Source organism: Dipodomys ordii, unplaced genomic scaffold (assembly GCF_000151885.1).
Source record: "Dipodomys ordii isolate 6190 unplaced genomic scaffold, Dord_2.0 Scaffold58, whole genome shotgun sequence".
Classification (NCBI taxonomy): Eukaryota; Metazoa; Chordata; class Mammalia; order Rodentia; family Heteromyidae; genus Dipodomys; species Dipodomys ordii.
In genome coordinates, this window is record NW_012267274.1 from 10446549 (window position 1) to 10462672 (window position 16124).

The following is a 16124-nucleotide window of genomic DNA, read 5'->3' on the forward strand; positions in this document are numbered from 1 at the left end:
TTCTATATTCCTGCAGATGTTAGTCCTGACAGCTAGATTTTTTCCCCCCTTACTTTAGCTGACATTAGGAAGTTGTGTCATTCTCTACCTTAGTTTCCTTTATCAATGAAATAAGAATGTTAAAATAGGCGATTTTATTTGTCTAAACTTTTGTGAATTTTGTCTATCTTACCCCTTTTCCTTTTGGTGGTGGTGGGATATTTTTTCTTCTCAGATTTACATCATTTGTCGTGTGCATGGAATTGCATATTTGTTTTTGTTTGCTTCTTTAAGGGACATTAACTGAGGTGTATTCACCTGTTTTTTGTATAGCCTGAGATGTTGCAGAGTATTTCTGAGATACCAGAAGTGTTTCTCCTGTTGAACTGGCTTTGTTTTTCCAAAACTGTGAGGTGTAATACCTGTGCTTCATTCTGAGACATTTTGAGAACTCAGTTTTGTATTATTGTTAAGGTTCTCTATCTTACACCTTATTACTGTCATTTCTTTTGGCCTCTGATCAGATGTTACTACTTTAAGGAATTTTCTCAATGCAATGGTCAGATTAAAGTTTTCTATTTTAAACTGCTTTTCACCTGACCATTTCTTGATTGAATTGTTTCAAATTAGTTAATGAAGAGATTATTTCTCTTGCATGTTACTTTACTGTAGCTGGTGTGTGTGTATATATTTTGTGTCAGTTCTCTGGCCCTCCTGGAACGGCCTGTGAGCCAGTCTTCTACTGGATGTATAGTGAATGCCGTCTTCTTTTGGCATATCCTATTGGTACAGATGAGAGACATAAAATTGGTGTTCCACTGTAGCTAAGAAAATCTGTTGCAGTATTTTAGAGCTATATTTAAATAATAACATGTCTACAGGAATGGATATCAAGCTTCATTGCTAAGTAATGTGAAAACATAGTAGAAACGATTTTGGTGGCTCTTTTTTTTTTTTTTTTCAAATTGGCCATTTGCCCTGTATTTCTCAGAGATAGAACCAGTGTAAACAAGATGAGAGGGAAAACTTCTTACAGCTCATTTCAAAACAGGCAATAGGATACATTGAAGGGACTGAAAGCCTAAGATTTGAATACATATATAAAACTAAGTTTTGTTCAGTAGTGGTACAGTAGCAATAATAAATGAAGCATACAGTTTCTAATGAATCATTATAACTTTTTCCCCTTTGGAAACTTTACAAGATGTTTGTCACAGTTTACTCATTTCAAGTATCTTACTCTATTTTATGTGAATCTGAATTATAACATTTGTTAATGAATTTTTACTTTCATATAAGCAGTATTTTCAAGAAGACTAAGTATTATGAAAATGTGATCATTGTTTGTCATTGTGTAGTACTCAGAAATAGTTTGAATAGTCTCTACCTCTTTTGTTTTTTAATGTTAAGCAGCTGGTAGCATTCACCCCATATGGAAACATAGTAGCAATTGTTGATGGAATGTTTTAATGATGAACAATTCTCAAATTACAAAAGCTTATCTCAGAAACCTCATACTGCCAAAGACCTTCACATCACAGAGGCAGTGAATATGTGTGTGTGTGTGTGTGTGTGTGTGTGTGTGTATGTATGTGTATGTGTGTATATTTGTAAGTTAAATTGAGTGAATGACATTCAGTCATTTGGTTGTCTTGATGTATGGCCCCTTTAAAAAAGTTTTTTAAAAAGTTATTTGTACAAAAATTTGCTATCTTTGCTACAGTGTGTATTGCAATAGATTTTTTTTTCTTCTCTTTAAAGGTGGTTTAGGTTAGAATCCAAACAAGGAAAAAGAATCAAAAACAGGGGTGAGATAAAGGTCAATATTCAATTTATGAGGAACAATATGACAGCAAGTATGTTTGACTTATCAATGAAGGACAAAACAAGATCTCCCTTTGCAAAATTAAAAGACAAAATGAAAGGTAGAAAAAATGATGGGACATTTTCTGATACATCTTCTGCAATCATTCCAAGTACTCACATGCCTGATTCTAATACCGAATTTTCCAGTGGTGAAATACAGATGAAATCCAAGCCAAAAAAGCCTTTTCTTTTGGGTCCTCAGAGACTCTCTTCTGCACACTCGATGTCTGATTTAACTGCATCCCACACATCTGAGAAACTGAAGCCTGGTGCCATAGGTCAAACACATCTTCTTGGTCGCCAGATAGATTCCTTTGGAGTAGTGCCAGAAAGTGGTAAGTGTTGCCTCCTTTCCACTTGTCCCCTCAACAGCTCGCTCAATGTTTATAGTTTAAAATTTTAAGTTAGACAATAAAAACCTCGGTTTCTTGGTAATATTCGCTACATTTAGTCATCTATCCAGTTTGAGTGCTTACAAAACCTCAAATTGCTAAAGTCATTGAGGGCAAAGTTTGTCTGTTTTGTATTTATGTTATTAGATGATAATAAAATGAGTCCCAGTCTCCTCTCAAGGTCTGGCTTTTTTACTGCTGCTTCTCCTGTCTCAAAAGGCTACAGCATAAATGAACATTCCATTACATCATAAAGACTTCAGGAGAAAAAAAACTTTTATATTCAGAATTAAGAAAGGAAATTTAATACTAATGATGAAACAAGTCTGAGGACTTGCACCATTTTCATGCCAATAGCTTGGTTGATTTTGACATTATAGTTTGTTTATGTAATGGTTTCTGAGCTCAGTAAATTACTAATTATTTCAACAATACACTGATTGTTCTTAGCCTAGATAGTTCTGACTGCTATACCTTACCATCAAGGTTGTTTTCCATGATTACTTTAAAGGTTAATACCTTTAAATAGCTAATTGCTATGAGTCTAAAAGCAGTAGGATACACACAGAGTGTGTTAAATATTGATGTAATGTGTCACCGATTATGTACTAACTATAGAATTGTTTGTAGGAAGTCTCAAGTCACCACACCGAAGAACATTAAGCTTTGATACTTCTAAAATGAACCAGCCTGACAGCATTGTGGATGGAGGTGAATCCTCCTTTGGAAGACAGAATGACCCATTTACAAACGTGACTGCTTCATTACCCCAAAAATTTGCAACACTGCCAAGGAAGAAAAATCCATTTGAAGAAAGCAGTGAATCATGGGACAGCAGCTTGAGTTTATTTTCAAAATCAGTTGAAGTAAGAAAAGAAAATAAAAGAGAAAAAAGGGAGAAAGTGAGCTTATTTGAAAGAGTGACGGGGAAAAAAGATAGCAGAAGAGCTGACAGACTTAACAATGGGGGATCTGATAGTCCTTGTGACTTAAAATCGCCCAGTGCATTTACTGAAAACCGGCAGGACTATTTTGATTATGAGTCAACTAATCCGTTTACAACAAAATTCAGGGCTTCAAATATAATGCCATCTTCAAGGTAAGATTCATAACAGGGAAGTTGTGCTGTTTGGGAAAACCTTGTGCTTGACAGTATTAACTATGCAGTTTAAATACATGAATATTTTAAATTCCTTTTATTTTTCTTGAAAAATATGTTTTTAATAAGGAATTACAGAACCAAGCAGTGTTACACACATCCTTGGAATTAAATTTTTTAATCTTGGAAGGATAGAAGATTCTTCCTCTGTCCTAGTCTACTCCCATTTATGCTAGCCAGAGACTCCCTACAACTTTGGGCGGACACAGCATGGCTTTTGCTGGCAATGGGTGAGAGTAAGTCATGGGTGTTAATTGAAACCAGAAATGTGTTTCTAGATATTTTCTAGGGATTAATTCCTGGGCTGTTTAGAGATTTAGTAGACCAATAGGAGCCCATGGGCTGGCTATTCTTTAACAAACACTAACTTCTTAAGTACTAATGGTTTCATAATAGATGTTAATTGTCCTTTTTAAATGACTGATTAGAAACAGTTTTAACTTGAGTATGCTTATTGGAATTCACTAACGATTTTGGGTACAATAAATACACTGATCTACAGGATAACATAGTCATAGAAACATGATAAAGGTTACGTTCTTAAGTTAGGTATATACGGTACTTAATTCTAAGTAAAAGTTGAAACTATACACATTTAAGTGCAATGACAGATTTTATAGAAGTGAATGGTGGAAAAGAGCTGATTTAAGAAAGTCTTAAGCAAGGTGCTGGTGGCTTACGTCTATCATCCTAGCTACTCAGGAGGTTGAGAACTGAGGATTGTAGTTCTAAGCCAGCCTGGGCAGAAAAATTTGTGAGACTCCCATCTCCAGAATAACAAGCAGTTAGAGGTGTGGTTGAGGTGGTAGAGCCTACTGTATAAGAAAGTCGAGCTAGTGTGAGACCCTGCGTTAAAACCTGGGTACAAACCAAGTAAAAAGGAATTCTTAAGCAAAAATTAAGATGAATTTAATGAAGTCTTAAGTAATTATAGTAGAAGAGAATGGTTGAATGTTTGCCATATAATGGACAGCTTTCTTCCAGTCAGTAAAGTATAGATACAGACTCTAGACTTGACAGTGCTTTGACCTCTGTAAAGGTCAGAATCTTTATCTTTGTAACAAACAAAATAGTATTTAGTCTATAGGATTCAGTGAGGATAAATAGTACGTGAAGTACATATTACAAAACCCATCCCCAGATAGAGAATCTGTAAAAGCTAACTGTTGTAAGTTGAACATCTTTCACCCAAAAATCTGGAATCTGAAATGTTTTCCTATAAGAAGTACTAAAGTATTAGTATTTTAGCCACGTGCCAGTGGCTTATGTCTGTAATCCTAGCTACTTGGGTAGCTGAGATCTGAGGATTGCGGTTCAGAGCTCACCCTGGCAGAAAAGTCTATGCAATTCTTATCTCCAGTAAGTTTCCAAAACCAGAATTGGAGCTGTGGTTGAAGTGGTAGAGCATCAGCGTGAGTAAAGAAGCTAAGGGACAGGCCCTGAGTTCAAGCCCTATCACTGGCACTCAGCGTAAAAAGGTTATGCAACTATTCCAAAATCTAGAAAACCCATATATGAGGCCTTTGCATTGCAAGCATTTTGAGTATGGGATACTTGACCTGGGTTATGTTTTATGTGTTGTCATATCATTTTATGAGCAGAAAATGTAGTGTTAGCAGCCAGTCTTTTAGGATTTGTTCATCCATCTCTTATATATCTTCTATGATGTGTTCAAAAGAATTCATTTAAAATTTTTGAAAGGAAGTGTACAATTCTTTAATCAATAAATGTGTATTTGCCACTACTTTAGAAAGAAGCATTCAGAACTATACAGAAAAGAAATAAGTTGTATCATATGGTATCTATTTTATAGAAGAGCTCATAAGTTTTGATATTCTGTTCTAAAATATATTGGTATTTCACAGAGTGTACTTCACATATTTTGTTAAATCCTAAATTATGGGAATAAATAGAAACACATTGCCTACTTTTGTCCTTTACTAAACTTCTTTTGCAGATCGTTGAAAACAAATATCTAAGGTAACTCAGAGATTATATAATTTAGGTAATTTCAAAGTCAACAAAAAAGCAAGAAAAGGAGAAATAGGAAAAAAGTTTTAAAACTGTATCAGTGTATATATAAAAAAATAACTGCCCTCAAATCTTTAAATGCCCTCTACTTGAGCTGCATATGTGGCCTGCCCTGGGTTTAAAAGTACATATGGCCATTGGTAGATTCAGTCTTTGTCTAGCGTTACTTCAGTACTAATGCCATTTCTATCAAAATTAGAGTGGTTTCTTGATAGATGCACAACGTGATTGCAAATGTGTAAAAATAATTTTGTTTTTAATGTTAAGACTTTCTTTTATTCATATTTATGAGGTGCCAGATATGAGGACAAAACTTGTAAATTCCTGGGAAGTTACTCTTTTTATGTCATAAGCCATTTTTGTTGCAAATATAAAACATCTGCAGTGAAGTTATTCTAATTAATAGTGTAAAAAGACAGAATTGAGTACAACTAGGCACATAAAAAGAGTACTGCCCAGTTTCAGCAAGCAGATTTGTCTGGGTGGGATTTGGGAGGATATTGTCAAGATAAGTGTTGTCTTTATGTACAGGGTCTCCTCTATCTTGTTTATCCTCCCTGTATCTTTGCCAGTTATGTGGGGCATTTTGTATTTTCTCACATTAGCCTCCAAACCAAATACACTTTTGAAGCTATGAACTCAACATTACTCAGACATATGTTGTAAATTATTTTTCCATTAGTGCTAAATAGATGTGCTTACTGAGTCTCCTGGACTCTTGGTGACCAGTGTTTGTGAAAATACTGAGCGAGATGTTGAGAGTAAAATAAGTCACTATGGAACTGAAATTTGTTTTGGTGAATGAACTGGCTCACCTTGATTGCAGGGACACAGCAGCTCTGTTAACTCTTAAGCGTGTGATCTGTGATGAAAACTAGAACTTTCTCTTTATGTTCCGAACTTTACGCATTTTAAATGTTCTAAAGCTCTTTTTCCCCCTCTTAGAAGTTGGGTTTTTATTTTTCATGTGTGTAAAATTAATCTAAAGAAATCATGTTGGAAATCAGAAAATCTACTTTATGTCGCTTCTGTTTTTGGAATAGTTCCGAGAATGTTGTGCAAAACTGATAGAGGAAATTAGGCTTTACGTTGGGTTCCTTCTACAAAGTGTGCTGCTCTTTGAAACACTTCCCAGAACTAATAATTCACAGTGTCCTTTCTCTTAACTTACTCCTGCTTCTTGGAAGCCTTTCCTACTCTAAGGATGAGGAAGTAGTTTGCTGAGCTGTGGCGTTTTCTTCTGAGCATCCCGTTGAAAACTATTAGGTTAAGTCACTGAACATTTAAAAGCTGGGATTTAATTCAGCAGTAGAGTGTTTGTTCCTCATATACAAGGTCCTGGATTTCTGAGAAAAATGGAAGAATTAAAAATTTAAATTTAATAATGTAAGTAGCACATAACTAAAGTCTGTAAAAGCAAGATATTTAGAGTTGGTTATCCACTGTAGTTAACCCCAGATATCAGTGATGTATTACAGTCAAAGTCTTATCATTTCACATAGTGTTTCACAAAGCAGTCCATGGAAATGGGAATGGAAAGAGTGGCTGCTATGCTCCGTGGGGGGGGGGGGGGGGGGGGTCTCTTAGGAACCAGGATTCCTTCTTGTGATAAAGGCCCCTGCTTATGCACTGAAGCCCTGGAGATGGTGAAGACTGCAGGTGGGACTTTGTATAGGCTTGGCAGTGGTGTGCAATACTTCTTTACATGTCCTAATGTCCATAGCTCAGTTAAGTGCCAACCACACCAGCAACCAGTTCAGAAGTAAGGTTTAGTAGCATGCCAGAGGAAGCAGAATTGGGTTTAGAGCACAGCGTGTGTGTGCTGTAGACACCAGCTCAGCTGTCTGCTAAGTCAGTGGTTTGGCATCTGCAGATCCCCTCTGTACAAGCACATGAAGTATAGGTGGAATTCTTGTAATTTTGAGGAAAATGACAGTTTATTACTAGAATTGAGTTTGTATTTAAAAATTGCTACTATTGCTTTTTTTTGGGGGGGGGGGTCGGTGGTGGGGCTTGAACTCTGGGCTTGGGTGCTGTCCCGGCACTCTTCAGCTCAAGGCGAACGCTCTACTGGTTTTCTATTGGTTTATTGAAGATAAGAGTCTCTCAGATTTTCCTGCCCGGGCTGGCTTTGAACCACAATCCTCAGATCTCAGCCTCCTGAGTAGCTAGGATGACAGGTGTGAGCCACCTATGCCAGGCTTCTATTCTTGCTTTTGATTGAGAAAGATCACAGACTTAGCATCACCAGCCTCAATTTTTATCTTCATCATTTGTTAACCTATGTAGGGCCTTGGTTATTATATTTTTCCCTCAACTTGGAAAGCATAGCTTTTTTTTTTAATTAACAAAATATTTTTCTCTAGAAAAAGTTTTTTAAAGAATCTTTTAACTCCCATTTCCTATGTGAGGAGCATAAAATGTTCCTCTTTTACATTTCTCCTTACTTTATCTTGTTATGATAAAATAAATCTTAACTAAAAGTTAAAAAAGAATTCTTTTGTAAGTTTAGAAAACATTGGTTTTAACAAACTCGGCCTGCGTTCTCTAGCAGGAGTTCTACTGCTGAACCACATCTCTAGCCAGTTTTTGCACTTGTTATTTTTGAGATAGGGTCTCTTTTCCTGTCCAGGAATGCTCTTGGACCATAATCTTCCTTTTTTTTTTTTTTTTTACTTTCCACCATCTCTGGGATGACAGGTATGCAACCACCATGCCCAGCAGATGATTATTTTCTAAAAACAAGTATACGAGGTGTTTGTTATACCACTTTAAGTGCTTAACAAGTTCTAAATAAGTTGAAAATTGGAAATGGGAATGTTAGGTGTGTTCACCAAGTCAATTTTGTTATTTTTGCTTTCAAGATAAGGTCTTAACTACATCCTTGTAGCTCAGGATGACATAGAACTTGTTATGTAGTCCAGGCTGTACTGAACTCAATGTGCTTTGACCTCAACCTCCGGAGTGCTGGGATTACAGACATGTACCACCTGCTTGATTGTTTCCCTTTGAAAACAATGAACACCCTGGGGGTATAGTATCTGTATAGCCCAGGATAGACTCCATTTGGATCCTTCTGCCTCAGCCTCATCAGTACTAGGATTATAAGTATTATCAGGCATGTGTCACCACCACATTCTTATTCTTTGGCCTTTTCTAGAGATGTCATGTCACTTCCACCACTAGCTGAATTGAGAGGGTCTTTGAGAAGGGCAGAGCTATAAGATAGGAGCATCCTGAGTCCCTGAATGCACAGGAAGAGCACTGGACTGGGAACAACCAGGTGGACCTTGTGTGCAGCAGAAATGCTCAAATACTAAGTTGCTGAGGGTTTTGCATGTATTCATTATAGCACTTACTGATATTTATCCTACTAAGCAGGGTGCATGAGTCACGGTAGTTCCGGCTCTATTTTTAAAAGCCTAGGTAAAAAAAATGTCAAAGAACACCAAATCTAGACTCTTCTTCCTTAATTTTAGGACTTGACAGTTTTAGGTTTCTCTACCTATTTCTTTCACCTTTACTTTTGCTGTTTCTCCCCACTGTCCTGAGTTAAGTTGATTTCCTTAGTGCACCAGTCTGTTCCTAAGGGCCTTATAAGCTGTGCCATCTCCCTCCCTGGGCTCATTGAGGGATACGCTCTTAACTTGATTCAGTGTCATGAGTCTGTCTATCTGATGCTAAAACCTGCAATGCTTCCTTAGTATTAACTTTCTGCTGATAGAGAAAATGTACCAGTTACATGGTGTGTGATGTGTCTGGTTCACGTAGCCATTCCTCTGAGCAGCATTCATTTTGTGATGGTTGTGCCGAGTTTTTATTCTCAGGGCACTTAGCCTAGATCAGTACATCTCTTAGTGCATTATGAGTTCCTGGGGAGTTTCAAAACTAGTTTGTTGGACCTCACCTCACATGAATTAGGATCTTTGGAGAGTAGGCCTTGAAAGGAAAATCACCATTTAAAAAACTCTCCACTGGTGGGTGTGCAGTAAGGATGGAAACTTGCTGATCTAACTACATCACCTATTTCCTAAGCCCCAGTAGGTTCTTATTGATGATGAAATCAGGAGTTTTCCTGTTAAGCTCTATTTGAACAGGCAATTTAGTCTTCTATTAGCTTTTCTTACAGGACCAGGCCCTACATGAGATAGAGGGCACACAGTAGGGAAGACAGCTTGGTAGAAGTAGATGCACAAAGGAGAAAGAGGTGAATTTGGCCGAATAGACAAGACATACCTTGTTGTGAGCATTGAAGAGAAGTAGAAATGTCTGACTGTTTTTTATTTATGATATCTGTGGATGTTAGGATTCAGGTAAAAACCTGTTTATCAGTAGTGAAGCATGACACTGGAAAACATTTTTAAAGCCAGTTACTCTGGCACACACCTGTAATCCCAGCTACCCAGGAAATGGACGCTAATAGGGAAAAAACTTGGCAAGACTGTATCTCAAAAACAAAGTAAAAATAAAATTTAGATTGCCATCTAGGTAAGAGGATTCTCATTAACATAAGGAGAAATTTTCTGTATGTCTTATTCTGAAAAGTTTGAAATGTCAGTAATAAGAGCTTTGTGAAATGAGCTAATGTATTTAGAGGATTAATAGGTCAAAGAACAAGTACTATTGGGAAATGATACTTTTTACCAGGGAACTTTGGGGACCAGTCTTAGTGGTTTGCGCTGAGAGCACACTCCTCTCCATTACTTTGTGCTTCTTTGCAATTATGAACACTGGGATGGGACATTTTACTTCTAGGGTGGCTTGGTGGTGTTTTTCCTAATGTTGTTCCTGGAATTATTGATTTCATCAGATCCCATACAAGTGCCTGCTGGCCTTATTAAGTTGGTGAACTTAGGCCAAATGTATGTGTGTGCATTTAATTTAGGACAGGACAGAAAGAGTGTCTAAGATGAAGACCTTGTAATCATCGCTAATAGTTTATATAATTTTACATAGCTTTCTAGAACAAGTCGACCCCCCTCTTATCCTCCTTCCCATTTTTATTTTCCTCCATAACTGATTATGTGCTATTATTGTGCAATACATGCTACAAAAATAGGTTATCCAGAATGTGTATAAGTGTATTTCTAATTTCCAAAGATCCAATTTCACCCTATACTTACTAGCATGCTAGCCATTTTTAGGAAGTTGTATAACATGTCCAGGAAAATGGACTTCTTAATGTAAGGTTATATTTTGATTTGGCAAAGCATAGTAAGCAAATGATTCACAAAGAAAACTTCAATTCATAATTCTCAAATTTTGATTTTTAAAATGTCCCTTATAAACTTTTTTTTTGTGAATTAATGCTCAACCTTTGCTGTTATCAACCTTTCCATGAACATGGTTTATTTTAATAGCAGTATTTACTTTCTGTCCATGTTTGTTTTAAGATAATTTGCCTGTTATTCATGATGGGCCAGAAGTCTTTTCAGCCTCATTTAGGAACTGAAGCACAAACTTTTGAGATGATTTCTAGAGCCTTTAATCCATCAGTGCACAGGGGTTTCAGAATGTTCCCATGTAACAGTGACTGGGTACATGAAATGTGTGATGTGATTAGTTCCTGTAACACCAACTGCAACTTCTGGGTTCTGCTCCCCAGAGTCTCCTGGAAACTTTTTTACCCTTTGTCATCCTAATACTCATTATATAGGTCTCATTAATTGGGGCATCTCCCAATGGGTTAATTTGCAAATACCAACCATGCTATCCTTTTCCTAACACACTAAACGCAAATTGATATTTTTAGACCTGGAAATTGAAAACATGCAAGTGCGTGCGCACGCGCATGTGCACTCACACGCACAAACACTCACGCTTGTACCAAAAAAGACGAAATTCGCTAAGTTGTTTTTTTTTTTCCCTGAGCCTAGAGATTGAGATTCAGAGAAATTATGTGAGATAGAAGAAAACAAGTCAAAAACCCACAAAAACTACTGTAGGCTAATAAACTGATGTGAAAATTTCTCAATTTACAGCACTTGACAGGTGCTAAAAGAAAAGCATCTTTAATTTTAATGTGTTGTTAGGACCTCTTTAGAGAGACTGTACAAGTTATTAACAAGGTCCTCTGAGACAGGAGACGGGTAATTAACAAGACCTATGGAGATATAGTTTAGGTAATTAACGAGCTCTTAGGCACTGGACACTGGATAACACATAGCAAGTCCAATAGTTAAAGAGGACAGATTGTTATGATACGAGCAGATAGGAGATAGAGTCCCTAAGTCCACTGGAGGTTTCTGATAGAAAGTATTAAGATTATATTCCAGTGACCCCAGTGTGCCAATTTTTATGAATCATTATGCATGCTTTTTTGGTTTAAGGCTTAAGGTAGAGTTTGAGAGAGCTATTTCTTTGTAAAACTAAGGAGCAAGTGTGCTTATTAATGAAGATTAACAATCTTTGTTAATTGCCATTAATGAGCTATTTTGAGGAAAATACATTGAAAAAACAAATTGATTCCCAAATTGTTTAAGACACTTACTGTTCAATGTGGCTGGTTAGCTAAAATTGCCTATTCTAGATGAACCTTGCTCTGATAGTGGCTTTAAACTCTCCAAAATCCAGGCCTGAGAACAACTCTCCCTGATCCAGTTGGGTGTGAACCTGCAGGCTGGTTCCTTTAGTTAGGAGCCAATGGTTTATTCAAATCTTGAGAGTTGATACTCCCATTTGAAAATACTAGGTCTAGTTATTTCTTGGTAGCTTTGATATGGCTTTAATTTTGGTTCAGTAGGTTCCCACATTCAGGAAGGATGTTAAAACTCTACAGGTCAGGAGTAAATGTTATTCTCTAAAGGTCAAGAAGGCCCCTGGGAGTCTTACTCCTCTAGTGTCTCAGGATGATTTTTTTTCTCAATTTCAACTCTGACAAATGATATTTCATTTTTAAAAATATATGCAAAGGAATCAGATTACTAAGATTAATCATTTTATTTGAGCTAATAGAAAAAGGTGTATAAATAATAGAGAGCACTGACAAATTGGATTGTGCTCTGATTAATATCTTAGCCAGGCCCTCAGCCAACATGGAGCCCTTGTGAGGGTGCAGTGTGGGGGAGGATCAGGACTGAGGCAAGGAAACTTGTGTGGAAGTCATTGCGATTGTTAAGGTGAGTTGCTAGCGGTCATTTGACAGTGATTTGAGAGCTATTTCTGGGCCGAAATAGATAGGCCTTGCCCACTATTCTGTTTTGAGGTTAGTGGAAAGATGGAGGATTGGTAAAGGAGGAGATACAACTTAGAATATTCTAATGATACATCTTAAATTTGGTGAAATGTGTTGCCTTAAAAATACTGTATTTAGTACAATGTCAGACTATTGTATTTGAATCAGATTTGAAATTTCAGGATTGATGGAGAGGTTTGGATTTTTTAATTTTGTTTTCCTTCATGAGGTACTGTTTATTTTAGATTGTTTTTAGAAAATTGGAATGATGTGTTTTGATTTGAGACTAGCATATTAGTATGAAAACGATATAGTACTTGAAAGTTTATTTTTCAACACTAATGAACTTTGGCTTCTTTGAACACAAGAATGCACAATTCAGTAACTGCTTATGAGCTTGTGCATTTAAGTTGTCTTCCTCTTAGCATTGTAATTACCTCACATGTTTCTCTTCAGTAAGGTGAGCCTTCTAAACCTTGCCCCTCTTGAACTCTTTCAGTTTGTCACTTAACTGTATTTTTTGGGTTTTGGCTTTCCTAGACCTCATGAAGTTCCCAAGCTTAGAACATTGCTAGTTAGGCCATCTGACCAGATCACCTGTGAGCATTTGTCTTTCATCTTAATAAAGCTTTATGCTTTGAGGTACAGGTAGTGTTTCTGTCTATGTAGTTTATGGCCATAGTTAGTTACCTTGTAGCCAGGGTGTGTAAATAGCTTATGGATACATAAAGTAGTTAATTCAATAATGAAACAATTTTCCTTACATGCATTTAATTAATCTCTCAAGAATATTAGGATCCAGACATTTAGTATTTGTGTTCTTGAACCATAAGGATGAATTATTTCTCTTTGATTTGTTGTAGTGACTGTAATGTTACTATACAATTATAAATAAAATTTAAAATTTTTATAAAACAAAATGTTTTTATGTACGTACTTATTTTAACCTTAGTGATCTTTCTGATAAAAAGTACTGATACCATTTAAATAGCAATTACTTGACTTGGTTTGGCTCTCTTAGAGCAAAACAATTTGAACTACCACTTTTTCTTTTTGACTGACAAACATGTTTTAAGCTCCACTAGGGCTGAGAGTAAAGTTTGGAGGTATGACTTAGAGATTGCTGAGGTTCCTGACTATGGAAAGGGATAGGTAAGAAATGATCTACAGTGAACATGGAATAATGCATGTTGAACATGGAGTCTGATGTGAGTAGGTAGAGAAGGGAGCAGTTCATTCTATTGGAAATTGGGGGACTGCTTCTAAAGAAGAGATCTTTGAGTTGATTTGACTGTTCAATATGATTTTATAAGTGGGGAAATGAACTATAAACGCATCAGTTTTATTAATGAGCAAGGCTCATTTAAAATGTTACGTAGTGACATACATCTATAATCACTGGTAATCCCAGTACTCAGGAAGTTTCAAATTTGTAATCCTACAGTGAGGAGTTTGAGGCAGGAAGACCAAGAGTTCAAGGCAGCCTGGGTACCTTAGTGAGATCCTGTTTCAAAAAAACAAGAACAGAACCCACAACAAAAGCTATTAGGTAGATTTTGAAGGACTATTTTTATAAATAGTATACATACTATTTTATCATTAGCTCTTTACTGACAACTGAGTAATTCTACTTTTCTAGTTGGAGATAGGACACTAAAATCTGTTATTCCCTGCCTGGAAGGTTCCTGAAGAGGTAGATTTGCTGCTGTACTGTAGGTTACTGAAGAGCCAATTAACGGGTGCCCTGCAGCAGCTCGGTGTTGAGTATAATGAACTCTTTGTTGTGGAGCCTGGTGTGGGAATGGGTGTTCAAGTTAATCACATATTTTGTTTATCAGAGGCATACAGTGTGTTTCATACAGATTTTTCATCTTCATAGAAATTAATTGCCTGAAATGATTAAAAATGGAAATCATACAGAACATAATATAAGTTTGAATTTAGAGATCTATTTGATTTACTTCTTCAATGAGGGATATCACAGCATAACATGAAACTATAAATACACATGTAGAATATTCTGAAGGCAGTTGAGATTTAGGAGTCAGGTCTGGATTTGAGTGTTGAGTGGTAATAAGGTTGTGTTAACCTTTCAAAGCCTCAATCTTCAACTGTAAAATGGGGATAAGCCTTAGGTAGAGACTAAATAACGCAGTGCCCAGTGTGCTGTGGAGTGTTTAGCACATGGTGTGTCTGGATCTGAGCTCTTGGTGTGATCTTACTGTACAGCTGCTATGTAACATGGGACAGTTGCTTGAAGTAGGTCAGATGGAATTCTTCTCAACTTAAAAACATCTTAAGTGAGGATTTGTTCAAGAAAGCAGTTCAAACATTCATAGGAAGAAAGATAGAGGAGGGTTGGTGAACAGGACACTTATGAGTCTCCTTTGGGAAAAGCTCACTTGCCTTCGGAAATTCAAGGCTGCATCTGGTGGATCCCTTCTGACCAGGAGCTGAGTATGGGCTCTCTTCTTTTTGCCATGAATATCAGACTTGGTCAAGTAGTTTCTGGACTCTGGGTTCTTTAATAGGCCTGAAGTGATAGTAACTATATCACTTTTTATCATTTGTCTTTGTTAAAAAGCAGATATTTCTCACTTAATAGAAAAACATGTAACTAAAATTTGAATGTTAAATATGTTTGTATTGTCATGAAGTTATTTTATGGAGTTATATCCTAGGATCTTTCTATGTCATCTCATGGGCCTGCTGTCTTTGGACCACTGTCTTTGAACACTATATAGAAGAAGGATTTAAAGGTAAAAATGGTTGTTTTCAACTTGATACTAATGTGTGGACATTTTACCTTTACATGTTGCTTTTCTTTACTGCATAACAGTTGTTGCTACTGTGACACAAAGGCTGCATGAGGCAGTCTCCGTCTTTATGACCACAGGCAAGTAGGTACAAAATACATAGTAATTGTCCCAATGGGTCATAAAGTTGGTAAGTGCTACTGGAGTGAAACATTACAGGTGATTAGTCTGCATGTGGTGGCACATGCCTGGAATCCTAGCATCCAGGAGGCTGAAGCAGGAGGATGAGTTTGAAGCCACATAACCACATGCTGTCTCAAATGATAGGAATTTAGGTAGATAAAGTTGGACAGTGTCGACATAATGGAAAAGGTGGAATTACCAGAATCTTAAAAGGATAGGTATGAAAAGAGAGGGGAATAATGGCTATAAAGGAAGATGGCTCTCAGGAACAACCTGTCTAAAACTGCCGAAGGTTAGAAGAGACAGGACCACATTCCTAGGAACTTGGAATGTTTGAATAGTGAACCTACATGAGTGATGTGATGAATTGCTGTTTTAGGGAACTTAGAAAGCAAGGAGAATACTATGGTCTGAGTAGGGAGAGTTCCATGAGTAATGTGATGAATTGCTGTTTTAGGGAACTTAGAAAGCAGGGAGAATACTATGGTCTGAGTAGGGAGAGTTCCATGGCCTCAAAGGTGTAGCTCAGGCAGAATTTCTTTTTTTTATATTTTTTATTTTTATTTTATTTTTGTTAGTCCTGG

The 16124-nt window shown here is 36.7% G+C and overlaps 1 protein-coding gene across 3 annotated transcripts in view; it reads left to right on the plus strand.

The window, feature by feature from the left end:
- Positions 1-16124, plus strand: part of Rab11fip2 (RAB11 family interacting protein 2 (class I)) — a 39707-nt gene that overhangs the window by 3675 nt on the left and 19908 nt on the right. For all 3 annotated transcript variants that reach the window (XM_013021941.1, XM_013021940.1, XM_013021939.1), the window contains exons 2-3: positions 1741-2180; positions 2868-3336. In XM_013021941.1, coding sequence (XP_012877395.1) covers positions 1741-2180; positions 2868-3336 — 909 coding nt within the window. The remainder of the gene's footprint in view (positions 1-1740; positions 2181-2867; positions 3337-16124) is intronic.